This window comes from Mustela putorius, unplaced genomic scaffold, assembly GCF_011764305.1.
Source record: "Mustela putorius furo isolate JIRA1106 unplaced genomic scaffold, ASM1176430v1.1 tig00000743_pilon_pilon_pilon, whole genome shotgun sequence".
NCBI classification, from domain to species: Eukaryota; Metazoa; Chordata; class Mammalia; order Carnivora; family Mustelidae; genus Mustela; species Mustela putorius.
Genome location: NW_025421464.1, coordinates 2,790,717 through 2,817,998, shown reverse-complemented (window position 1 = coordinate 2,817,998; position 27,282 = coordinate 2,790,717). Strand labels below are relative to the sequence as shown.

At 50.2% G+C, this 27,282-nt stretch overlaps 1 protein-coding gene across 1 annotated transcript; it reads right to left on the bottom strand.

The window, feature by feature from the left end:
* BPIFB4 (BPI fold containing family B member 4) lies at positions 1 to 27,282 on the bottom strand. The gene is made up of 16 exons (XM_004746627.3): positions 27,189 to 27,282; positions 26,120 to 26,182; positions 24,639 to 25,158; positions 23,602 to 23,706; positions 22,699 to 22,842; positions 19,964 to 20,027; positions 19,454 to 19,514; positions 18,263 to 18,354; positions 16,446 to 16,649; positions 14,923 to 14,976; positions 12,002 to 12,172; positions 9,746 to 9,813; positions 7,283 to 7,325; positions 5,500 to 5,563; positions 3,492 to 3,568; positions 1 to 351 (listed from the first exon to the last, which is right to left on the bottom strand). The coding sequence occupies exons 1-16, from the start codon at positions 27,280 to 27,282 to the stop codon at positions 328 to 330; spliced, it is 1,848 nt and encodes a 615-aa protein (XP_004746684.1). The 3' UTR covers positions 1 to 327.

Genomic DNA, 27,282 nt, shown 5'->3' with positions numbered 1-27,282 from the left:
AAACTGGAATCTTTTATTGAAAGTTTAAAGTGCGCAGTGTGGAGTCTGGCATGGGGTTTGAGAGGCCTCAGTCCCCCGGGTGACCTGCTTCCCTCTTTGGGGATGGACCGTAGGACTGATCGTGGATGGGACTTTTGCCAAACGAGTCTCTGGCTGGTTCCTTTCTCAGGGTGTGGGGGGAGGCAGGTGGGAAGAGGTATGGGAAGCTGGGGGGGAACCTGTGGTAGGGGCTGAAGGGACTCGGGGCTGGAGACCGTGTTAGCAGAGCCCTTCCAGGGCAAGCTCTGGCTTCTTCTGGGGCTGCAGCAGCGTCCCTGCCCCTGTCTTTCAGGCACTCAGCACCAGAATGTCCTTGGAGGTCAAACAGAGAACCCAGTTAGTGGAGGTGATGGCTTCTGCTTACAGCCGCAGCAGTCACCTGCCTGTGGACCAGGCAAGGCACATTTCCAAGAAGGAGCAAGTGCGAACAGTGGGGGTTTACTGGGATTAAAGGGGCCCGAGGAGCACCCTGGCCATATCATTAGTCTGCCCTGTGCAGGGGACCTTGGGCAAGATACTTCCCTTCCTGCCCCTCATCTACTTCCCCCAAATAAGGGAAGCAAGCTTGAGCCTCTGTCCACATTCTTCCAAAATCCAGTTTTCCTAACTCAAAATATATACAACAAAGTAAATAATAAATTTAACCCATAGAACAAAGAACGTACTCATAAGTTTGTACTAATATAAATAACTGGGTAAATAAATTAATGGAGGAGAAGGGACGGCTCTTCCTTGTAGCAAAATTTCAACTAATAAATGCAGAAGGAATGATCAAAATGGAAAGTCTCCATGAGAGAAACACCACAGCAATAGCTCCTGCAGACAAGGGTCATTAAGAAATGCCAAAATGAGTGGGAGAAGGTGTGATGAGAACTAGGATATGTGGGTGGTTGTCTCCAAGTATCTCCTCGTGAGATATTTATTAGTTACAATGGGAAAAATAGTAACTTAACCAACAGTGAGGAAACTGGCAGGGACCACCTTAACCGCATGATCAAAGTCAGTATCCCCAGGAACAAGACATTGACACTGCAAGCCCCCCAGACAGTGCACCGAGAAGGGCACAGCATCACGCCAGCTGCCTTCTTCTTGCCAAAAATACGTAACCTCAATCTTATTGTGAGAAAACATCGGTCAAATCCAAGTTGGAGGACATCTCACACAATGGGCCAGACTCATCAGAAATGTCCAAGGCATGAAACACAAGGAGAATTTAGGAACTGTCCCATGTTAGAGGGCAGTGTCCCAGATTTGGATTGACAATCAAGTGCCAAGTGGGATCCTGGATCCTGAACCAGACCAAGGACGGTGGTGGGAAAACCATTGAGGAAGGTCTGTAGGTGAGTTCACAGTTTTCTATCAACGTGAACTTCCTGGTTTTGATCACTATATTGTGGTTATAGGTGTTGTTAGCATTAGGGAAAACTGAGTGAAAAGTATTCTCAAACTCTATGTGGTATTTTTGCAACTCTTCTGCAAGTCTAAAATTGTTTTAAAATGAGAAGTTCAAGGTCTAGATCCATACAATTACAGCAGTAATAACGAGAGAAGAGGAGGAGTGGGGGAGGGAGAAGAAGGAGGAGAAGGCGCCTGGGTATCTCAGTTGGTTGAGCACCTGACTTGGTTTCAGCTCAGGTCATGATCTCGGGGTCATGAGATGAGCCCTGTGTCAGGCTCCATGCTCAGCGAGGAGTCTGCTTGGGACTCTCTCTCCCTCCCCTATACCCACATACTCTCTCTAAAATAAAGAAATAAATCTTTAAAAAGAAGAAGAAGGAGGAAAAGAAGAAAGTAGCTATCAATTACAAAGGTTGTACAAGACCAAGTCTGGGCTGGGTCTTTTTTTTTTTTTTTAAAGTTTATTTAAGTAATCTCTATACCTAATGTGGGGCTTGAACTCATGACCCCGAGATCAAAAGTCATATGCTCCACCCACTGAGCCAGCCAGGTAGCCCAAAGCTGGGTCTCTCTTTATTTATTTATTTATTTTTAAAGATTTTATTTATTTATTTGACAGACAGAGATCACAAGTAGGCAGAGAGGCAGGCAGAGAGAGAGAGGGGGAAGCAGGTTCCCCACTGAGCAGACAGCCCAATTCAGGGCTCAATCCCAGGACCCAGGGATCATGACCTGAGCCGAAGGCAGAGGCTTTAACCCACTGAGCCACCCAGGTGCCCCTGGGTCTCTCTTTATATCAGTGGTCCTACACCTTTCAGACCCAACAACCCTGTTTACATTTTATCACAGGTATTTGTGCTTTATTATTATTCTTTATTATTCTGAAATGAAATTCATAATCTATATAACCTACTTATATCCCTTGCAAGACTATAAAGAAGAAATAAAAGATAATAAATGAGATATGCAATAATATGTATTTGATGTGAAATACTCAAGCCTGATTATTTAGGAAAGAAAAAAATCAGCCCCACAAATTAAAAAAAGGCCTTTTGGCTGGAGGGAGGCTGACAATACAACCCCAGTCGAGAACCACCAGCTGGAGTTGTGTCCCAATTCCAGCACAAAATCCACTTCTCACTAGCTGGGTGACCTTGGGCAAGTGGCCTACCCTTTCTGATATACTGACTATAAGGCATTTTACACATAGAATCTCACTGTATCCTAAAAGCAGCCCTATGGAGGTACTATGATTAACCCCTTTTACAGAGGGGGAAAACTGAGCCCCAGAGACACTAAGTGACTTGCCCAGGGTCACCCAGCTGGATCAGGATTGGAACCCAGGCCCTACTGAGCAAAGTCATGCTTAAAAATAAAACTCCAGAAAACATGGAATGAACACCAGCAAAATGCTCTAAGTAGTCATTTCTAGGTTGCAAATGTATCTAAGAGGATAAATATGTTTGTTTAATCTTTTCCGTATTTTCCAAGTTTCAGATAATGAGCATATGTGGTTTTTGTCGTGTCAAAAGATGACCTCCTACAACTGAATTTCAAAGCACCTACCATGATTATAATTAGCAATAATTTCAGGAATATCTGTCCAAAAGCCCATCTTCCCACTCGCTGGGCAAGCTGTGCATGGGTCAGGACTGTCCGTTTTAGTCACTGCTGTATTCCCACCCCCTTGCACATTGTCTGGCACTCAGTAGATGCTCAATAAAAATTTTTCCAGTGAACCATATTGCACTTCTACTGTGGGTAAGCCCCTTCCTGCTCTGAGCCTCAGTATTCCCATCTGCAAGATGGGGCAATGACATCTCTCCTGGGGATGAAATGAGATGGTGGATGGGGAGGACTTCATTGAGGGGTTCTTCACCTTTGTTTCTTGTTCCCTTAGACCCATCCTTTGAAGGAAGAGGCCTCCGTTGCCCCACCTTTCCCCTCCCTTCTCTTCTTCCTCCCAACTCCTGGTCAGAGGAGCAGAGGGGAAGAGGGCAGAGGGCAGAACAGAGTTCTCTGGAGCAGAGGGCAGAACAGAGTTCTCTCCTTACCTCCAAGACGTCGATGTCTGCATTGCTGAAGTCGATGTTGAGGATTTTGGGGAGAGGGACGCCAGAGCCCAGCACAGCTGTGAAAAGAAACACCACCACCCAAATGGTCAGGCATAGTCAGTGTGGCTAAGAGGCATTAGCCTTATAGGAGGGCACCAGGATTTTCAAGGAGACGAGCCGTTTCTTTTCCATCTCTAGGCCTTTGTCTTCGCAGGTGTTCCTGCCCAGAGCACACGCCCTCATCCTTGCCTGCCTGCCGAGTTCTGAGCCTCCCCCCAGACTCTGCTTGGACGTCAGCTCTTCTGTGAGGTTTCCCCATCCCAGGCCAAGCAACCTTTGGCTCCTGCCGCTCCCCTGAACCACCCCCCACCATTACAGAATCACAGGATATGAATTCTCTCTTTCCCCATCTGTCACCTCTACCCAGACTATGAGTTTTTTGCAGGCCAGGACTGTGTCCCTGGCATCACCCAGCTCTAGGCTGGGCACAGAGGAGAGGACAGATGTTTGCTGAATGGAGGCAAGGAAGGATATACACGGAGTCCTGACATGTGACCGTCCTGGGACATACTGTTTGCTTTTAGATTCATGCTGATTCCTGTTCTGGGAAGGAAGGAAAGGAAGGGTGTGGTGGGGGGAGGGGACTAGATGAAGTGAAGTTCAACAGATTTCTGCCTGCAGCAGGATTTTTCAGAGAGCTAAGAACATGGCGAACCTACCCCAGGGCAGTGTACTCAGAATTTCCCAAACTTGCTTGGCCATGGAACCCTCTTCTTAAGAGCACCTCTTAGGACTAATTTTTCATGGAACCCACTTTGAGAATCATGGTCCTGATCCAGTCTCTCACTTTTGAGACTGGTAAATTGCACGACAGTGAAATCGAGAGATTTGCTGCCAAGTTCACACCACCTCTTGGTGACCAAGCCTGGGTTAGAGTCTTCACTTCTTGCCTCAAGGGTCAGTCCAGCCTATCCTCGCTCCTGGCATCCCTGGCCTTGGAGACCAGGGCCTTCCTGGAATTGACATTCAGCCTCCTCTGGTGAGTTTCCAGGATAAAGGCCTCCCCAGATGAAGCCCCGCAGAGCAGCTCTTCTCCATCCTCCACAAGGGGGAAGAGGGGAGAAAGGAGTTGGGGCCAGGTTGGCGGAGGCCTTAGGGGTGTGGTTTCTCAGCTCTCCCAGCCTCCAGTGGCCCCACAGCTCCAGTAACTTCCTGGTAATATCCCCAAGGCACCACAGAGTGGAGGAATCATGCTCCTTCCTTCTGTTCTATGAAGCAGAAAACCCTGTCACTGATCACCTGGCTGCCGAGGGCCCAGATTCTGGGTCCGGTGTTAAGAACAATTTCAGCTTTATCTGTATTGACTGAACTCTTTACATTAATAACATTTTCACATAGTCCCTATAGAAGTAAAATTAAATACACAATTAAAAATCAACCAGGGCCATCATGCTGTGAATATACCTACCAATACTAAATTTGCACCTAACAAGGCTTAAGCAGGTAAATTTCATGTGATGTGTATTTTACCCCAACTAAAAATGAACACACAACAAAGAATCAGGAAATATCTTGGACTTTTTTTAAATGGAGAAAAAAGAATTTAAAAGTAACTCTAACCAGATACTGAGATGAATTGCCTCTGGGAGGTGAGGTGTTACTTTCTAAACTGTTCCGGACTTTGGAAAACGTACGCACATATCATTTTCATAGGTAATCAGAATTTTACATCGATAATGAGAAAAACAAAACAATCAGCCAAATAAGGAAGGAGGAGGAGGAGCAGGAGAAGGAGGAGAAAGAGAACAGAGCAGAAGCAGCAAATAAAGAAGCTGCTGGCCCCCTGGGGCAACATTTGCATTCAGAGGGTTAAATACTTAAGCTTAGGATGCTGTTCTCAGAAAGACAGTTGAGGCAGAACGGCTATGTGTCAAATATTTCCAGCAAACCAGCAGCTTGCGGGCCCCCGAGCCACACCCCCCTACAGAGGCATGGCCATAGCTCTCACCGTTCATGGCGGGCAGAAACGCCAGGTCAAAGATCTTCTCCACCAGCACCTCCAGGAGGCCAACCTGCAGGGAACAAGGAAAACTCAACCCTTGCAGCAGTTCACTTGGATCCCCAAGGGCTCCTTGAGGCCCCGCCCTGAGGCCCAAGCAGGAGGTGCAGGGTTGCTCTGGGAGAATCTGGGAGCTGCCATGACTCCAGAACCACCGAGTTGGACAGCCACAAGGCACATCAGTCAGCCTGCTGTCTGTACGGTTAGGAGAGGCCCAGAGCAGGGCCAGTGCTGGTCCAAGGCTCGTGGTGAGGCAGGGACTGGGGGAGGCCCAAGGCCTGTAGTCTATGGTGATGTCACGCAGGGCCCCAGGGGCTGTGTCACCAACACTCCAGGTTCCCATCCAGCTCAGCCTCTGTGGGCCTCTGGGAAGCCTTTCTGACCTCTCAGACCTTCAGCTTCCTCAGCTGTAAAATGGGCCAACAAGCCCCACTTTAAGGAGGCAGCCAGGATTATAGGCAGATCAGCTGAAATGCTCTGTCCTGAGACTTTTCATGTGTGTGCGTGTGCATCTCAATGTCTCTAAGCCTCGGTTTCCACAGCTGAAAACGGGTGTGAGGAGCCCTTCCTCTGTAGGCTGTAAAAGCCAAATGTAAACTCCTCTATGTAAAGTATGAGCCTTGGCGAGAACCACACGGTAGGACCAGGGTAAGCGCACGGGACTCTTATCCCAGTGCCGTGACCTTGGACACGCCACCCAACTTCTCTCTGCATTCGGCTGCCTTATGTGGAAAATGGGATAATAACTGTACCCAAATCGGAAGTTTGTCATGAGGATTAAATAAGAGAAGTTTGTTTGAACAAAGAAAAAAAATTAAGGAAAACAAAAGCTTAATTGGGTGCCCCATGCCCGCGTCTGTTGTCCCCGAACTATTCTCTAATTTCACACTGTGGGAGCTGTTTCTTCTGCCTGGAGTCTGGAGATTCCAGTTCTGGTCCCCACTGTGTCCCAACCAGCTGCCAGGCATGTTGCTGCCCACGCCCAGGCCCCAGTTCCCCCACTTATAAAATGATGCTGGTGACACCCAACTCCACGGGTTGGAGCAGCTGGGGTTGCAAACAGGAAGAAGGCAATGCAACAGGTACTTGAGTTTTCTCTGCACAGGTGGAAATCTCACCCCAGCTCATTCTGATAAGCAGGCACATGCTTAGTCGTCAATTTGTAAAAGAAAAGGGAGGCATGTCTGGAGACTTTGGTGGTGTGTGGGGGGGACCCAAGAATCAACAAAGAAATGAGGAAACAGGACCAGATCCTGGAATCTGGGCGTCTCAGATTAGAAAGGCAGCGCTCCGGAGCTCGGAGGTAAAATGATGGCTAGAAATAAACCCAGACCTGTTTGCTGAGGCTCAGAGTGGACTGGGGTGGCTCGAGATTACATGGGAATCAGTGGCAAAGCCAACCCCTGCTTCCAGAAAGGCAGGGGTCTCACAGGACAAGGCGGTCCCGTAGGACACCACTTCCCCAGCCCGAAGTGGAGGGATCGGGGCCAAGTGGCCTCCACGGAAGTGGTGGGTTACAATGGGACAGCCTCACTGGCAGAGCTGGAGCTGTGAGTTCATACTCTGCACCTCCCCGGTTTTGTGGGCCTCCATTTCCCCACCTGTAAATGAGGCCTGCCAGAGATGATGCCAATGCTTTCACATTCTCCACCTCCCTGGGCCCCGGCCAGCCACACGGGGTGGGGGACCATTCCCAGAAGACCTTGACCTGGGGCCTGAGCTTAGTACTTACATCAAAGTTGCCTACGTTTGAGGTTCTGAGGTTGAGGTGAGTCCTGCCAAGAAAGCACACAGCCCGTTAGAAGGAGCAATTGCCTGAGAGTCGTAAGAGGCTGTATTTCAATAAACTCTAAGAAGCCCCCCCCACCAGCATCCTCACAAAGGCATCCCGGGATCCCCGGGAGACATAAATAAGAACAGTGTTGAGGTCCAGGGAGTGAGCACCAACTGTATGCCAGACATGGTGTCTGGGCTTTTCTACCATACACGGTAGCCCCCTTCCCCGAGGTCTTGTTGTCCACGGGCTCAGTGGCCTGTGCTCAGCTGTGGCCTGGAGGAGATGATCCCCCTTCTGACTTATTATCGGAAGGTCCTACGTCATTCACCTGCCTTCATCTCATCGCGTGGGCATTTTATCATCTCACATCATCCCAAGAAGAAGGGTGAGTATAGGGTCCCCTGGGTGGCTCAGTCAGTTAAGTGTCTGACTCTTGATTGTGGCTCAGATCGGGCCCCATGCTGGGCGCCGCACTGAGCCTGGAGCCTGCTTGTCCCTCTCCCTCTGCTCCTCCCCCAGTTTGTGCTGTCTCTTTCTCAAACAAATAAATAAATAAAATCTTAAAAAAAGAAGGGTGAGTATAGTACAGTATTTTGAAAGAGAGGCCATTTACATAACTTTTACTACAGTATATTATTATAATTGTTTTATTTATGGGTTATTGCTGTTACCCTCCTGCTGTGCCTAATTTATAAATTGTTATCACAAGTATGTGTGCCTAGCACTCACGTGTAGCTGGGATGTGGTACTCCCTGTGCTTTTAGGCAGCCACTGGGGGTCTTGGAGCTTATCTCCCATGGATCAGAAGGGACGGCTGTACGTCCGGCTCAAATCATAGCTGTGACTCCTACTGGCTGTGTGTCCCTGTCCTGTGACACCTATCGGCTGTGTGTCCCCCTCTGCAAAGAGAGGGGCTGCCAGGACTGAATGAACAATCCAGGTAGAGCCCGTGCCTGGTACACGGCGCAGGCCGTGCACCCAGGAGTGATTGTCCGCACCTGGCTTGATCCTTTCTGCCAGCCCCTGGGGGAGGAACCTGAGGCTCCAGGGGACCCTGCCGTGTCTACAGAGCTCGGGAGGCAAAGCCCAAAGATGGGGACTCATGCCCCGAGATGTGTTCTTGGCCGCTGCACCATTCTGAGGAGGGGGCCCGAGGCCGGGGTTCGAGGTCTCTCTCTGCACCATAAGGGTCTCTGTCTCGCTGCACTTGAATCTCACCTGCAAAGTGACAGCCCCACCTGAGGGAGGCCAGACCAGACTTGCCTGGGCCAGAGTCACTGGAGCCCTTGCACATTTTCAGCACAGAAACCAGGGCCGACTTCCACTCCTGCTCCTCCTTCCCCCTTGGTCACTCCATCCACAGGACCTGAACTTTTCCCTGACCTTCCAAGTTTGCCTGCCCTGCTCTCACTGCCTGAGGCCCCCCGCTGGCCCCTTCTCCCCATCCAGGCCTCAGGTCAGCATCACCTCCTTAGAGACACTTGGATGCTTCTGGATTCGTGTCATATTCCGAGAAATTCCCACTAATGGGCTTGATAAGTATTTGTTGTAAGGAGAACAACTTATAATGAACTAGGCACCTGTACACACGCACTCCTACTGACTGGAGACAATTGTACACACACTCTCATCTATCTTGAAGTAGGAATCGTAATAGTACTTACTGCAGTAGGCTGAGGTCAGGGATGAAATGAATTGGGACCCACTTAGGGCTTAACTCAATGCCTGGCCCAGAGAGAGCATCCAACAGGTAGCAGCTGTTCTCATGAGTGCTACGAGGTAGGGACTATTATCCCCATTTTCAGGTGAGCAAACTGAATTCCAGAGAGGGAGAGTCACTTGGCCCATGTCACACAGCCAGTCAGTGGTCACATTAGGATTGGAACTCATACTGCTTGGCTCCAAAGTGCGTGCTTATAACGGAGCAGGGCGGCTCAAGACAGACCTGGGCTGGCCCAGAGCCCTTCTCTGTACCCACGGTGAGGCCCCGAGTCAGTAAACCGTCCTCTCTAAGCCTAGTTGTCTGTCTTCTCTTTAAAATGGGAGAATAGGAGCCTCAACTCTACAAGGCCATTGCAAGGCTAAACAAGGTCATGCATATTAATACCTCGTGCAAAGCCTGGAACATCATCCTCACGCCCATCACTGTTATTATTATTGACATTGTAGTTGTTGTTGGCCGTGGGTCCTCTCTATGAAGCTCACGGCATCACCTGCCCTGCCCAGCTCGCACCAGTGGCCTTGGCAGTCATAGCCCAGTTTCACCCCTGCAGCCTCTGGGATGGACCCAGCCCTGACAGCCATGCGAGGGGATCTCCAGTGTCCTCCCAGGGGTCCCTTCAGGAGCTGGCTCCAGGCAGGGCAGCACCAAAGAGGCCTTTCTGAGCAGCAGGAGCCCGAGTCCACAAACCCTCTTACTTGTCCAGCTTGGTGTCAATCATGAGTTTATCTCCCTCCACGGAAAACATGGCCAAGAGTTCTGTGTCCTGGAAGAAAGGGGGTGACAATGAGGTGCTGCTGACAGCGGGGGCTGTGTGTGTGGGGTGACCACTAGGTGCTGCATTACACAGGGTGTCTCTCCCCCAAGGTCTTGGTCAAACCTCCCTTTACTAGCAAAGACCCAGTTACGCTCCCTATAGGATGGATATCCCCACTCTGGAGGGAAGGGGTTGGGAATAATAAATTGTCTACGTTCACCAACAAGTGTGTTGCTTTCAAGTAAGTCAGCAGGGCCGAGTGAACGTTGGGCAGAAAGACCAGACTCGCAGGGAGCAGCGATCCCTTGGCTGGTGGGGATGTCTGAGCTGTCTCAGGGTTGGGGGACTGTAGCCTATGAACCCTGCTCCAGATGAGCCACTGTAGGGGATTGGGCATCATTAATGTCAAGCACAAGGGCCCCACCCCCATTCCCAGCAGAGGGCATGAAAGGTCCAGACTCAACCCCTCTCTGGCAGAGTCTGGGTCATAGGAATGTTCCTCTTTACTTCCCTGCTTCCCCCACCAAATAATAAAATAAAATAAATTGGTCTTGTGGGAAAATGGAAGCTCTAACACACCCCGGTAACATTATTGCTAGCAACGATAGTAACAAAAATTAGGATGATGGAGGACTGGATGCTCTGGGTGTGTATGGCAGGGACCCGCATGGGCGTGCAAAATCATCCCATCCATACATGAACTGAGGCCTGAAGAATTTGACCACGTGAAAAAGAAGGCGTGAGGGTGATCCGGGCACTGGGAAAAGTATGTGCAAAGGCCCCGGGGCAAGAAAGAGGTTGGCATTAGAGGGAAAAGAGAAGGCTAGAGAGCAAGGAGGTAAGAGGACTGCAGGAGACTGGAGTGAGAAGGGGCCAGACCAGGCAGGGCTAGCAGGCTGGAAAGAAGTCATGGCTGCATCCCGGGGCTACTGGGGAGTCATGGCAGGGCTCTGAACTGGATCATATGACATTTGGGATTTGGAAATATTTCCACACAGCAGGGACTAAGCAACAAGGGGCAGCCATCTCCACTCCCTGGGTGAGAACCAGCCCTTTTAATCTGGCATCTGTTGATGCCCAGAAATGACCCTCAGCACGCCCTGGCTTGGCATACTCTTGCTGAAAATGCCCATTTCCTGGATTAGAGGTGGCCCATTTGGTCTTGAGCCCTGGTAGATGAGCCTGAGAAGACACAGCAAATGGGACAGAAGCCTAAGTGTCTGAATCTTAAGCTTTAGCCATCAAGGGGGAAGTGGTACTTAACACAGCACATTGCTTCAACAAATATTTACTGAGCACCTTCTATGTGCGGGACCCTGTGCGAGGCTCTGAGGATCCTGTAGTGAAGAAGACAATGCACATCTCGGCCCAGCAGTAAATTAACAAACACATTATATGGTGTCAGGTTAAGTCCATGAACCACATAAAACAAGGAAGACAGAGAGAGAGAGGGAAGCCAGGGGTGGGGACATTTTAGACAATGGGGAAGACCTTGTCTTGGGAAGACCTCTCTGGGAAGGTGACAAGTGAGTCATGCAAACACCTGGGGCAAGAGCATTGCAAACAGCAGATAAAACAGCATTTGCAAAGGCCCTGGGGTAGAACTCCACCTGGCATGTTGCTGAAAGAGGGAAAGAGGGAGGAGCTGAAGGGTAACCAGGGGATGATCTAGAAGAACTCTGTGGGTCATTGTTAGGGGATGGGCTTTTGTTTCAGGATTGAAAGGAAAAGTTTTGCCAAAAGGAGCCACATGGTTTTAAGAGGATTCCCCTCTATGAGATAACTGGAAATTACTGTATTTGTATGTGGGTCCCAGGGACATAAGAACCAGCACCATCTGCCTTGGTTCCTCTTTCTTCATCATCTAGTAGAAAGCGTAACCCAGAGTAGGTGCTCAACACAAATTGCTGAGTGCATGAATTGTCACCTGGGAAGGAACACTTACAGTTTTCCAGGTACCACTCTGAGCATCTTACTAATACCTGCTGCCACCCCCACAAAGTAGAGGAGAAAATGAAGCTCCGACAGAGGGAGTGATCCAACTAAGGTTATAGCTGCAAGTACTAAAGACTGGATTTGAATCAGCTCATCTGGCCCCATGTGGGGCTTGTAGTCATTGTAGTTGGTCCGTGGGTATTTGAAGGGGTCTAGGGACTTCAGAAGACCATGGCGTCCCCACCGTATCACCGATACTTACCACATCGATGAGGCAGATAGTGGTCTCGACATCATTGGGCTGGGAGACCATGACCTCAGAGGTGGCGAACACCTTCACCAGTGCCTCGTCCTTCTGCAATGTCACTGAAGGTGGGTTTGGCACCTGGATCCTGATGGTGAGTGGGAAGGACTCAGGGTACTGCTGGAACACCTGGGGGTGGACACCAGGCCAGAGTCAGTGGAGCCCTAGAGAGTTGTGGTTCCAGTGGACCATCAACCAACCTCTAAACATATGGCCCAGGGTCTCAGACTGGGCATCTTCCAATCCAACAGGATTGCTCAAGCCCTATAAACCACATGCCGGGGCTCTGACCTGCTGCTGGGTTTGGGGAGGGGGCTGCTCTTTCTGTGCCTTTTGCATAGGGTTAATGGGAGAATTAAAAAGTGTGTGTGTGTGGGGGGGGTGACAGCAAGTCTTCGAGCTCAATGCCTAATGCCTGGAAATGCTCAGAACCTGCTGTTGAGCAAGCTGGGTTCACTAGGACATTCACCATTGAATCGAGTCATCGTAACAACTCCATGGGGTATTTTTTTCTCCATGTTATAGATTTTAAAAACGAAACAAAACTGAGGCTCAAGCAAATGGTCTAAGGTCAGCAGGAGATCTGAGGGTCCAGCCCAGGTCTATGCCTCTCAGAAGTCCAGGGTCTCCCTCCCCTCTTGCTCTTCTGGATGCCCCACCTGGAATGGGAAAGCCACAGTTCAGGGTGCCTCGAAGAAAAGTCCCAGAGCAGGACACAGACTACCTGGATTGGCTGGGGTCTCTAGAGACCCATGGTGGTAGGAATCGGAGCCTGTTTGCTGCAAATGGATTCCCTAAATGCTAATTAGCTAAAAGGAGAATTCATCAAGCAATCCATTCCCATATTTGCTAAATAAATGTTTCATCAAAAAAATTATTTGAAGGGGGCTGACTGTGGCTCAGTGGGTTGGGGCCTCTGCCATTGGCTCGGGTTGTGGTCTCGGGGGTCCTGGGATCAAGCCCCACATTGGGCTCTCTGCTCAGCGGGGAGCCTGCTTCCCCCTCTCTCTCTGCCTGCCTCTCTGCCTACTTGTGATCTCTGTCTGTCAAATAAATAAGATCTCAAAAAATTTTATTTGAAAGAACACTTTTCTTTCTTCTTCTTTTTTAAAGCTTTTATTTATTTATTTAACAGAGAGAGACAGTGAGAGAGAGAACACAAGCAGTGGGAGAGGGAAAATCAGGTTCCCCACTGAGGAGGGAGCCAGACATGGGACTCGATCCCAGGACTCCAGGATCATGACCTGAGCCGAAGGCAGATGCCTAACTGACTGAGCCACCCAGGTGCCTTAAATGGAAATTCTTTTGAACAAACTGGGTCTATTGGCAAATCTAGTAAATTCAGCCAAATGACCACTTAGTGAACTCACCCTTCGGCGAACTGCTTTCAACAAATCAGGGACTTGGTGGACTGTTTTTTCCTAAAGGGATTTTCAGGATAGCTGGAGGGGCCTACCCCAACATACACAGTCTCTAACAACTAGCAATACCTTCCTTCGCAGGGACGTGGAGAGTCCCCCTCAAACTCTCCCCACAGCAGCAGGAGATCCAGGATGCTCCTCCCAGCTCTGATGAAGCCTCTCGTGGTGACTCCACCCCGACCTGGGTCTCCTGGATACACTCCTCTGTGTCCAGCCTGAATCCTCCCCCTGCTGCAGACCCAGCCCTGCTACTGCTGCATTGTGTGGTTCCTCTGAGCCTCTTTTCCCGGTCCGTAGAATGGATTGCTCCTCTCTTCTGGCCCCATTAATGCGGGGGAGAGGGGTGATTAAAACCAAATAAAAGAGCGTCTTCTTAATTTTTTTTCACAAGCTGTAAGGTACAGTTAACGTAAGAAGGGACCCAGTAAATCAAAGGTCGGGTTGACTGACGGCTCTCCCTGCCTCTCGGAGCTGCCGCTATTTACGATGTTAGATAATGGTGCTTTGCCATTCAGCTTCCAACCACACGAGGGCGATAGTGACCATTTGTTGAGTTGGGTCTCCCTTCCTGCCTCGGAATTACAACCGGAAACAGAACTGGTAGAACAGGGAAGTGTCTAAAATGGGTGTAGGTTACAGCAATGACACTTACTACGGAAGAAGCTCTTTGCAGCAGGGGCAAAGTAACAGGCTTGGGACCCACACTGGGACAAGAACTGGGATCAGAAAGGCCTTTGTTCCCACTGTACCTAGCTACTAATCTGATAAGAGCTCACTTACCCCCACCCCTTTTAAAGAAGATTTTGTTACTATAAAGAAGAACAATAACAGTGAACATTTATCAAATGCGTACTGGGCCTATGTTCAGATCCCAGGTTCACAGCCACACAACAAAGTGGGTGTTGCTATCCCTATTTTCCAGATGAGAAAACCGAGGCCCAGTGAGAAGTCACTTGCCTATGGTAGTGTGGTTGAGACACACTGATCTAGAATTCAAAATCATGTTTCTCTGTTCCACATATCTGACTCTTCCCATCTAAGCCATCCTCTACCTGCATGTGCTCTGTGTCAGCATCTTTATATGAATTATCACCTTCATGCCCTTACTCTCCTAGATGAAGCTGTAGAGTGGGAGTTAGCACCCTTTTTTGACAAATGAGGAAGCTAAGGCTCAGAGATGTTAAGACTCTTACCTGAAGACACACAGCAACAAAGTAGCCAGGGCAAGATTAGAGCTAGGCAGGTCAGTCTATTGAAGAGCTCAGGGTCTTTCCACCTCAACCCTCCAGGCTGCCCCTGCCCATAAAAATTTGGATACCACACCGTCATCACTATACCCCTAAGGAGGGTGTCAGATCTCCCCACCCTGGTGGTGAGTGTCTCCCTTCTGATCCAGTTCCTGGGACAGTTAGAAGGAGGGTAGGGCTGAAGACCAGGGGACACATCTGCCTTACCTACCTTGGGAATCAGAGCTCCCAGTGTGGACGTGGTGAGAGGAGGAAGCTCTTCAAACTGCAGGACAAGAGAAAGGGTCATGTGAGTCTCTGAGGTTATGGGGACAGACGAAGTTGCTAACACTGATTAAACTTCCACACACCCTCAGACAACCGGTGGGGGGCACATTCTTCTCCTCAAAGAGCCCTTCGGGGGCCCTGCCTGCCCAACAGCAACCACCATACTGATCATGGTAGCTGTTTTGTGGTTAAGTGGACAGGGCCAGCCACATAAGCTCACCGCAGACCTGACTCTTTCTCCTCTAAGTGTAATTCTTGATTAAAACAATTCAGCATCAGTGAGTCCATGTGCATAACCCAGTGTCCAGTAAAGGCATAATTCTGCCATATCTCTGAACAACCCGTACTATTATTTACTTAATGTATTCTTCCAACTGACTTGCTTTTAAAGACCTCAAACACTGGAAAGCCAGTACCATTTGACAGAAAGACATGGCAACTGGAAAAATAAATGCAATAAAAACAAAATAATGCCATTACATTCTGCTTGGATATCATTGTCTGTGGAGGGCTACAGGTGTGAGTTCTGTTCTCTCTGAGTTAAAAAGAAGACACTTAAAAGTTCAAGAGAGGGTTAACTACATACTAGCACTAAGTGGAGACTTTCCTTTTGATGGAACGAAGATGGACACTAATCATATGGTGGTTTTTTTTTTTTTTGAGAACGTCTTATTCTTAGTAGATAGACACAAGTTATGGAGTGAAATGTTTTCAAAAACTTAAATTGTTCAAAAATAACTAGCTAGCTAACTAGATGATAGGTTAGATAGGTGGATGAATGGAAGGATGGGTGGGTGAGAAGATGGAGAGATGGAAGAATGGATGGGGGGATGGGTAGGTGGACAGATGACTAGAATGATAGATATATAGATAAGTCGGTGGGTAGATGGGTGAATAAGCAGATGGATGGATGGATTGGTAGACATGAAACAAATATGGCAAAATATTAACTGGTGAATCTAGGTGAAGGATGCTTGGGCATTAATTGTGTTATTTTGTGACTTTTCTGAAGGTTTGAAATTTTCACGAGAAAAGGTTTGGAAAGAAAATTATTCTGGATCATACCTTATTCTTATGTATCACTTAGTTTTTTATTATCAATGTTTACCAAGTGAAAGGGCTCTAAGCATTTATATTGTGACACCTATATGGGAATATATTATAAGCCTTTTAAGAAGGATTGCATAAAATTAAGTAGAACTGACTAGGAGCAACTTTCTCATCATATGACTTGATGTTAATTCATTCCATGACTGTGAATTGCCTAAAATCATCCCAGGCACCATGCTTTGGTAAACACTAATGTAATCAGTACATGTCTGTGAGTGGGAAATGAGTGGGGGTTGGACTATCTACTACAGTTCTTGCTTTAAAGCAATTTCCCCAAGGTTGTGGGGACTAGACAGGATCAGAGGGGAGCTCTTTGCTGCCCAGCCCAGGCCACCTCTCCATGGGGCCGAGACTCACCATGCCATTGGTGATGTCGATATCCAGTGCTCCCTGCTTCTGCAGGAGCGCCAACACTGAGCCCAGGAAGTTGGCAGAAATGGCCAATTGTGAGTTGGTGTTTTCACCCATGGGGGGCAAGTCTGGCATCCTTTGTCTGGGAGACACGGCTGGCCGCCCCAGTGGATAGTCAACGAGCTCTCCTCCAGCCTCCCCAACCAGAGTCTGGGGAAGCAGAGAGAAAAGGGTCACAGGGAGGGGTAAGGGGAGATGAGTGGAGGAGGAGGCTGAGATTGGGGTGAAGTCTTGAATCTGCCGCCAAGCCACCTTCCTTGATTAGACCCACTGGGTCTGGGTTACCTTTTCTTTCATGGCCCCAGCTCTTCTTCATTTGTGATGGAATGGAACTTCTTAAGAGTTCTCACTTTATGACCACTTCTAGCCCTCTTTTGCTTTCAGGACACGTATGACATAGATTCTTCCCCTTTCAGTCTTGCCAAAACGAGTTAGCATGTTATGGATCTGCCAAATGCTGTGGCGTATCTACTCTCTAGAGACCAGACATGTCTCCATGGTTTACAAATGTGCATGGTCTGCCTTTGGGGACTTCTCCACCTCCTGGAGAGTCACTCTGTCCCTACTGCCCCAGCCAGGCCCTGCCACCCACCATCTCATGACTCCCACCACATCACCTTCCCCCACACTGTTCCAAACCTCCCCTGCACTCTTCTCTTATAATGGCCAACTTATTTGGCAGGTCTTAGTTTAAGTGTCACTTCCTCCAAGAAGCACTCCATGACCTCCCTGGTTACATCGTTTCTCTTTGCTTTAGGCTCTGATATTGTGGAACCCTCATTCACAGTACTCATGAGCCTTAGTTGTGTATTCTTCTGAGTGACTCTTGGATGGCCTATCCCCTCCAATGGACTATAAGCTCCATGAGGACAGAGAACTCACCTTGTTCAACCATGCACCTCCATCCCTGGCCCAGAGTCTGGCAAACAGCAGGTAACCAACAAATACCTCCTGAATGGCTATTGTTTATGAATAGACGAGGTGTGCCTGTGTATGTGTGCATAAGCAGGCTGTGTCTGGGGCTGCGTGGGTGTTCACCTGTAGCTCTGTTTCTAATGGAGCAAAGTGGGGGGATGCACCCATGTTGGAACAGCCCAGGAGAAGCACGCATGCGTGTACCCCATGCAGTCAGGGTCCAGATGCCGCTGTGGGCTAGAACCAGCTCATGCTGGCTCATAGCACTCTTGTGATATTCTGTACTTGTCTTCCCAGCTCTTTAGTGATATCAAGTTGGTAGCTTGAAATGGGCCACAGAGGCAGTATTTAGACATGGAAATCCGCAAATACTACAAATCAGGACTTTTTTTTTTTTTTTTTTAACATCATAAAGAGCTGGCTGTTAGCGCTCATCAACCCCCTATGGCCAGATTCATTCCTCCAGCAGACCCAAGCTTGTAGCAGCAGAAGGTGGACTGCCTGGGTTTGGATCCAAGGCTCACATTTACTCGCTGTGTGACCGTGGGCAAGTGGCTTGATATCTGTGCCTCAGTTTCCTCACTAAGGGTTCATCTTATTATGTCATATGGTTGTGAAGATAGCCTGTGTTCATCGACATAGGACACTTGGAATGTGCCTGAAAAGTAGTAGTAAGCCCTTGGTAAGTGTTGGTTGTGATTATGTTTCTGATGTGGCTCCTAGAAGGTCCTCAAGTCATCAGAAGAGGGTCCTGTTCAAACGTTGTTTCCCAGACATTGAGTAGAAGCCCATGGGTCTGGCAATCACCCCCTGCCCGCCTCCCCCGGCCCCCAAGCCCCGGCACTCACATTGAGGTCCAGCTCCAGGAATTCCCCAGTCACAAGCGGAAGGCTGGAGAAGGTATACTGGACACTTCCCAATATCCCCAGAGGAACCAGAGCTGCCGGCAAAGGTAGGGGTCACGGGAAGTCCCCTTGACCCTCCAAGATGCCTTCCCTCCTTGTTCCCCAAAGCAGGCAAAGCGTCAAGGCTCCAGATCCAGACAGCATGAAAAGACCAAGAGCTCTGGTTTCAAATTCCAGCTCTGCCTCTTCCTTGCTGTGTGACCTCTGGCAAGACACTGCACCTCTCGGAACTTGTTTCCTCCTCTGTAAAATGGGCTTAACAGAACCCCTTGGACTATACTGTAGGGTCCATGAGATTCTGGATATTGATAAACTTTGTAAACTGTGAAGTACTGTGACCAGGGAGGAAGTTTTAAGGTTCCACAATGTGGTGCTGAGTTGAAGCTGGGATGTCCCTGACTGCTTGTATCCAACAGCCCCATCATCTGGGCTCTTCCTCTCTTGTTCCTGGCCACAAAGGAAGAGAATTTTATCTGTCTGGGTAAGTCATCCTCAAACTGCCTGGGGTCCCTAGAGATGTGACAGCCATCCCAGAGGGGTGCGCTTTATGGCCGTTAGGACCTATAGGCCCTCATAAGTCAGGAGCCTCTGTGATGTTGTGGTCTATATGAAAGGAGATCCCTGGAACAAGCTGTGCATGAACTGCACAACTATATGGGGCAGGTTTGCCTTCAGGAATGTTCACTAAGAAATCTTGGATCATGGGGTGGTGTTGGAGCCTGGTTCTGAGGACCCGGACAGTCGCCACCATGTCTCCTGCTCTTCATTCTCTAGTCCCTCCCCAGGCTGAAGCCAGCCCCCCATTGTAGAGATGAGGAAACTGGAAAGTCTTTCCAAGCCCACACCGTTTTCAGGGCAGAGCCAGGACTCAAACCCAGCACTGCCCCCACCCCCCCACCCCATCACAGTCTAGAGCCTGAGACTCCAGGCCAGGTGGGAAGCTCCTCCCTCCAGGGGCATGCCTGGCCAGGTAACCTCTCTCTAGTGGCACCAGCCACACCACACTATGAGGGCCTCAGCAGGTGTGTCCCCACCACACTGGACCCTCCTCCTAGACACACTATGTCCCCATGGCTGGGCCCAGATCAGGGCTGACAGATGTTGGCTGAATGAAGCAAAGCAGGAAGGACTTACAGTCCACGAGACCCAGCTGGTCGTTGACAAGACCCAGAACCACGTCCACGATGGGGCAGAGCTGTAGGGGGAGATGGTATGAGGCTCCAGGGCTGGGGAGGGGAAGGGTGCCCGGATACTGACAATAGCCAGCATTTCCTGCCTGCTCGCTCTGTGCCTGGCACGGTCCACCCCACAGCCCTATGGGGAAGGCTCTCTCATAATCCCCATTTTATAGCTAGGAAAACCAAGACTCAGAGAGGGGATAGGATCATCATGCAGCTTGGAAGCACCCGAGCTGGGATTCAAACCAGAACAGGTGACCATTATGCTCCACTTCCTTATGCTTTCACTAATCTGTCCGTCCATGGTCCTCCAGGTCCTCCCCATACCCCAAGAATATACCCCAGCCCTCTGGCTCCCACCATCCCTTTGGGTCACCTATATGCCCACAGGGATGGAGCCGGCCTGTGGTCCCTCAGTCTGGGGAAAGTCTGTGCTCCAGCCTCCCGATCCAGGGTGGGTTCTTACCAGGTCAGGGAGGACGTTGGCCAGGACTCTGTTCACTAAGTTGTCCACGAGGTTGGGGAGAAGCCTGAGGAGAGAGGAGTGGAGGGAAGGAGGGAGCTCACCATGCTTGCCCACACTCAGGCTCCCTAGCCAGGCCCTGACCACCAAGAACTGGAAAATTGTTCAGGAAGTTAGAAGGACAGTGGCTGGGCCTGACTGGACAGGCGATCCTGGCAATCACTTGGCTTTTCATTCAATTCATTCACTTGTCTGCCTGTCTGCCCATCTGTTTGTTCATCCATCCATCCATCTATCCATACATCCAACCAACAAACAAATGCTCCTTGAACTCTGCAACTGGCCAGGCCCCCTTCATGAGTGCAAAAGTCATTCCTTCCTGCTCATCTGGCCCTCTAGTGAGCTGCTTGGTGCAGCTTTGTGCAGTCTTCCCAAAGTCAAATGAACATATCACTTGATCCAAGCACCTATCACAGTTTCTGGGGCATAGTAGATGCTCAGTTAATGTTTGTGGAAGGCAGGTAAAACATGATCTTGTGGTCCACAAGCAGAAATGAGTTGTTGATGTTGAAATGCCTGGGACATATGATCGGTCCTACAAAGAAACAGGTCCAGAGAAGGGGTCCAGAGTGAGTTCTAAGTCCATCACCAACTGTAAATTAACTGTTCTAACCAGTTAGTCAAGTGTGTGTGTGTGGGGTGGGGGGAAATCACAGTGTTGATGCAAGGACAAAACACACAGATGGACAGATAGACAGACGACTTGTAAAACAAGCATGTTTCTGAGGCTTTGCAGTGTGATGGGAAGGTGAGTGGAAACATGGCTTTCTTACCACAAAGAGTAACAAACAGTTCATCCCCTTAAAAATCTAGCCATCTCTGCCCCCAGCAACCACTACCTGCCTGTGCCTGCTCACATCGTAGCTCACCATCCAGCACTTGCCGGTTGGACAGAGCCAAGAACTTCTTGAGATCGTGTCCTAATTAGAATGTTTCAAGATGCATTTTGGCCTCCTTTTAAAGGGGATGAGTACCTCAGGGGGCTTTGTCTTGGTTCCAGTTCTCCTTGGAGGATAAAACCCTTGAGAATTCACCTGCCTGTTTACCCACGCATGGGTGCATGTGTGTGCCCGCATGTGTGGGCGAGGGAGCCTCGGGATTTCATCTGTGTACACTCAGGGCACAGACTGTTTTCTTTTTCTGGGAAATTATCTGGCAGACACATCGGCCTGTGTTTAAAATGTGTGTAAATGGTTATTCATTGTAACCTGTTTGTCAAAGCAGAAGTTCAGACAAATTATCATGTCCTCACACCAGGCGACTAGACAAACACATGGTGGTTCGTCCAGACAATGGAATACTACACGGCCATTAAAACAAGGATGAAACTCTCAATGTTCAAACACAGAAAAATCTCCGAACAGAGTAAAAGAAAAAGACGAAGTGCAAAATGGGGTGTGTAAGGTGTACTTATGTGTGTTCAAAGGAGGGTTGGGAATGAGAATTTAAGTTCATGTTTGCTTCATTGATAGAAAGGAATTGGAAGGAGAATCAGGAGAGAAGCACAGTGAGCTTGCTGGGGAGGGGCAGATGGGAGTCCAGGTGGGAAAGGAGCTCTTCAGTCTGTGCATTTTTAGTTATGTATATACATATATATTTTTAAAGATTAATTTATCTATTGGAGAGAGAGCAGGAGAGGGGCAAAGGAAGAGAGAGAGAATCTCAAGCAGACTCCTTGCTTGGAGAGCCCAGTGCGGGGCTTTATCTCATGACCCTGCGATCATGACCTGAGCCAAAACCAGGAGTCAGACACTCAGCCAACTGAGCCACTCAGGCATCCCTATTTTTTTTTTTTTTATATTTTGAGCCATGTGTTACCAAACATATTTCCTAGTGAAAATGTGAATGTAAAAATCTGTGAGGTTTCTAGGTGTTTCTCTCTGCCTCCTCTCCTCACCAAAATATCAGGGGCCAGTTTTCTATGTCCTTAACTACCCTAGAGCAGACACAAAGACTCAGAAGAGCTCATGTGAATCAGAAATTCTTGAGTCCAAATGGCACAATGAGTTTTTCTACTCCCAAAATATAGGTAGGATGAGCACAGGAGTGATAGGGAGAAAAGATTGATAACACAGGAGGGGAAGGAGTAGGGGGTGGAGGTCTCAAAGAGAGAAGCCAAAGAAGCATCTCCCATGATGAGGACCAGGCAGTGAAAAGAAAGGACTCAGATCTGAGCTGCCCTGATGTGCCCTCATTCAAGACCATCACTTGGGGGCAGCATAGCCCTCAATACACTGACACTTGAAACCTCTCCAAACAGATTATGGGGACTTGGCCATTTTGTGGGGAGAGCATAACAGAAAAAACTCAACCCCTAACCAACACTGCCTTGGACAGAATCAGCTGGGAAATTTCCCCATGAGTAGGGGCTCCAAGGGACACAAAACTCCCACTAGACATATATTCAGAAAACCCTGAAAATGTACCAGATTCTGTACTAAGTGTTTTGAACTCATTATCTCAATTTCAAAGGGAAAAATATCACCTCCATCCCATAGACAAAGAAACTGGAGCACAGAGAGGGCAACAGAGTTGCTCAAAGTCACACAGCAAGGAATAGTGTAGCTAAAGTTTGAATTCCAGGCTGCTTCTAGAGCCTTTACCCGGAGCCATATGGTTTGTCAAAGACGGACCACTCCACCATCTCCCAAGGCACTCCACTGCCCACTGGTACTCACCCCCGAAGCAGCTTGACTTTGATACCCCCCAATAGGGTGTCACATCGCTCAATAACTAGCCTAGGGTAGCCCGTGCGGTCCATGGTCAGCCGGACCTTGGCAGTGATGTTCACTTCCACAGCGATGTCCAGGAAGCCAATGAGACTAGAGGAGATCATGGGGCCAGTGAGATAGTGAGTCAACCTCGACTGCCAGGCAGCTCAGCTTCATTCATTTCTACATAGAACCTTTCACCTTGGCCTTGAGCCTTGCTCTCCCCGCCTCTTGCTTTTGGGCATCTATTAAGCCCCTTACTCATCTCTAGGGGTCCAAACCAGAAGGCTTCCCTGCTCCCTCTACATCTCTGAACAAATCTATCTCCCCCTTAGTCCATGAGATCGGTCAATAAATGAGCTCTATACATAAAATCTGGTTTCCAAGGTGACTACCCATTGACCTAGCAATACAGACATGACCTCATCCCACAGGGAGAATTCAGCGCAGAAGTCCACTGTCTGAGGTCCTTGGATAAGCACCTACTTTGTGGCAGGCCCTCTGCATGGAGGCTTTTGCTTGCCTTCCTTCACCTGTGGCCACAGCCACCTGGAAAGGAGATGTCATTACGCCCATTGCAGGCGAAGACACAAAGGCTCAGTGACATGACGGGGCTGACCCGAGGTCACACAGCTTTAAAGAGAGTCAGGATTCAAACTCAGGATGTCACACCTTCCTTCACTGCTGACAGGGACCACAGGATGACCTCAGCTCAAAAGTATAAGTCATGCACTGGTAACGCATTAGGTCTTACTATTCCCCACATTGTGGACAAAGAGGCTGAGGGCCAGAGAAGGGAAATGAGCTGCCCAAGATCACCCAGCCAGGACACAGGGTGACGGGGACCCCTCTGGGGCTGAGGGCACACACCTTTTCCCGTTGATGGCCACACGGGTGTACAGGCTCAGGTAGACACCCACACCGGGCAGGAGCCGCACGGACACCCGGGGGAGGGTCAACTCCACGATGCGCAGCCTGCATAGGACAGGGTGGTAAGATGGGGTCATCCCCTCCCCGCCTGCCACCCTCCACTAGGAGTCTCACGCCACCCCCTTCTCTGTGCTGCATTCATCCCTCCTGCCTCTAAAGAGACCTGAAGAAATGAAAGGGGAAGAATGCATGGCCCTTCGCCCTACTGCTTGGAGATGCACTGTTTACATTTCCTTTGTTTTTTTTTTTTGTTTTGTTTTGTTTTCGTAATGATGCCATTCCCTCTGCTTGTCCCTGCCCCTTCTTTGCCTGGTTCCTTCTTACATATTCTCAGATTACAGTTTAAGACCCTCTCCCTCCAGGAAGCCTTCCCTGACCTCCCCCATTATACACATCTTCATTTCCCCATAAACTGCTTACCAGTGTCATAATTGTATGATTATTTTCAGGGGTTTTTATGAAAGCCCATATGCCCCATCAGCCTGTAAGCTCCATGAGGACAAGAGACACGTTTTTCGCTGACCATGTGACTGTGTGCTCAGTGCCAATACAGCGGCCTGCACATAGGAGGAGCACTAAGTATTTGATGAATTAGATAGTGAATGTGAGGAGGAGACTGGGCACAGTTGAAATTACTATCTGTGTGTAATTTTAAATCCTTGGGTACTTTCCACTTGAACTGTGACTAGGACCAGTCTCCAGATGAGGAAATCAAGACTCAGAGTGATGTAAAGTGTGGCCCAGAGTCACACACATATACAAAAATGTGAGTTGAGACTCAAATTCAAGACTGCTTAAGGACAAGACCCCAAGCCATACAACTGGGGACTCCCAAGACCTCCAGTCCTGAGGCCAAGCCTCGAAGTGCATGGGGTTCTGAAGACTGTCGCCCCTCCAACTCCAGGCCCTTGGGGGTCATCACCCAATTTGTAGGTTCATCATCTGACTTTGATAGGAAAAGCCCAGCCCCTCCTTACCCAGTGATGCCCTGTACAGTGCTGATGATGCCGCCCTCGCCGAGCACGCCCAGGACTCCGCCTCCTCCGAGAAGCCCGCCATCACCAAGGAGACCACCTCCACCGAGCAGGCCACCTTGGCCCGCCAGGATGCCTTCATTTGCCAGCATGCCTCCAGTGCCCAGCAAACCACCTGGGCCCAGCGCCCCGGTGGCTACACCGGCTGGGATCTCTCCAGGCCGCAGCTCTCTCCGGTGAAGCCTGCCCACGGCTGGTGCACCTTCGGCTGACCTGTACCGCCCATGGCCCCTGTTGTAGCCATATGCATTCTCGGCATGGCGGTAGTTGCCGCTTCGGAGGTCCCTGATGGTTCCATCTGAATAAAAGATCTCACCGTATCTGTATTTGCCCCCTAGCTGAGCAGTGTTGTCATTGGTCTCGATGTGACCATACTTGTAATTACCGCCAAGCTGGTTGCCATTTGTATATTTTGGGGGGTGCTCTCGGACATGGAAATCGTTGTAGGGAACGCCACCGACACCTCGGGAGAATTCAACGCGTCTGTAGTCATTGTAATGGTGTCGGCCACCACCCAAAAGACCACCACCACTGCCACCCAAGAGACCACCACCACTGCTGCCACCACCACCCAATAAACCTCCCCCGCCTCCACCCAACAGGTTGTCTTCACCCCCTCCACCCCTACCACCAAGCAGGCCCCCCAGAAGACCACCACCCTTACCACCACCACCACCAGCCAGCAGCGACCCACCCTTGTGTCCTCCGCCACCCAATAGCTCCTCATCCCTGCTGCCTCTGCCACCCAGCAGCCCCCCACCGCTACCTCCCAGGAGCCCCCGACCACCGCTGCCTCCGCCACCCAGCAGCCCCCCACCGCTACCTCCCAGGAGCCCCCGACCACCGCTGCCTCCGCCACCCAGCAGCCCCCCACCGCTACCTCCCAGGAGCCCCCGACCACCGCTGCCTCCGCCACCCAGCAGCCCCCCACCGCTACCTCCCAGGAGCCCCCGACCACCGCTGCCTCCGCCACCCAGCAGCCCCCCACCGCTACCTCCCAGGAGCCCCCGACCACCGCTGCCTCCGCCACCCGCCAGCAGCCCCCCACCGCTACCTCCCCAGGAGCCCCCGACCACCGCTGCCTCCACCACCTAGCAGCCCCCCACCGCTACCACCCAGAAGCCCCCCACTACTGCTGCCTCCACCACCCCACAAATCCTCATCCCTGCTGCCTCCACCACCCAGCAGCCCCCCACCACTACCACCCAGAAGCCCCCCACCACTACCACCCAGAAGCCCCCCACCGCTGCTGCCTCCACCACCTAATAAGCCTCCCCCAACTCCACCCAGCAGGTCACCACCACCCCCTCCACCCCCACCACCAAGCAGGCCCCCCAGAAGACCACCGCCCCCACCACCTCCACCTCCACTTCCACCAAGCAGACCCCCCAGGAGCGGTCCGCCACCATCACCACCGGCTTTACCCATGGGCACCTCTCTCAGGGCTGAGCGGAGAGCATCACTCTGCTGTAGGGTGCCCGAAATGGCTGCCGGGAAGCAAAGGTACCAGTCAGGGCTTTCTCCCACAGCTCCTGGGTGCCGCCCCTGGAACTGCTCACCTCATTGGGCCCTACTTTTCCTTGTGGCAAAACGTCAGGGTTAAATGGGAAAATGCCTCCAGACCAATCCAGCCCTGACGTCCCGCATTCTCACTAGCTGCTGACCTTGACCTGCTCTCACTTGAACTAGATTCACACCATTCACCAAACCTGGAAAGATTTTCTTCTCCATCCCCTGCTCCGAGTGCTCCAGACTTTAGAGCTTATAAACCTGCTCAGACGGGAATCAGGGCAGGGAGTGTCTTTGTTTGCCAGATGACAAAAATGAGGTCCCAAGAATTAAAGGCAGGACTGATAACAGCTCCTGCATTTGAGGGCCTCCTATGCACCAGGAACCGTGTTAAGTTTTCAAAAGGCTTTCTCATTCGTCCTCGTATCTGTCCTCTGTGATTCGGACAAATTCAGATAGATTTTGAAGATAAGGAAACTGAGGCTCGGAGAATGCAAGTAGTGGACTTAAGGCCACATTGTCCGTATTTGAGCCCCAAGAAGGCCGATTCCAGGACTCCAGGCTCTTAGCGGCGTCTGCTGCCTCAGCTCTAAAGTCCTCAACACGCTATCATGCACACAGTGAGTGCTAAGGAAATGGTACCCAAAAGCAAAAAGCAAAAAGAGGCTCAGTGGGTTAAGCCTCTGCCTTCGGCTCAGGTCATGATCCCAGGGTCCTGGGATCGAGCCCCGCAACAGGCTCTCTGCTCGGCAGGAAGGCTGCTTCCTCCTCTCTCTCTGCCTGCCTCTCTGCCTACTTGTGATCTCTCTCTGTCAAATAAATAAATAAAATCTTAAAAAAAAAAGGCAAAAGGTGCAATAATTCGCTCATCCACCTGACACAGAACCTGCCAATGATGAAGGGTGTCCCCGGGGCACCTCAGAGGCGGCTGTACAGCCCCACCCACCCTGTGTCATCCCTCACCCCCTGCAGTCCTGGACTCACCGTTGCTCAGCACATCTTTGGTGACCCTGAGGACAGTGTTTGTGCCACAGACAGCTGCCACAGACAGAGCAGCCACGTACCAGGCCGTCCACAT

Excerpts from the sequence above, each read along its gene's own strand:
- BPIFB4 (XM_004746627.3), bottom strand. The coding sequence starts at position 27,282 with ATGTGGACGGCCTGGTACGTGGCTGCTCTGTCTGTGGCAGCTGTCTGT. Across the intron at positions 18,355-19,453 it reads CCAGCTGGGTCTCGTGGACT|CTCTGGTTCCTCTGGGGATA; the intron begins GTAAGTCCTTCC and ends CTTTGCCGGCAG. Across the intron at positions 12,173-14,922 it reads TGGGAGCTCTGATTCCCAAG|GTGTTCCAGCAGTACCCTGA; the intron begins GTAGGTAAGGCA and ends GTCCACCCCCAG.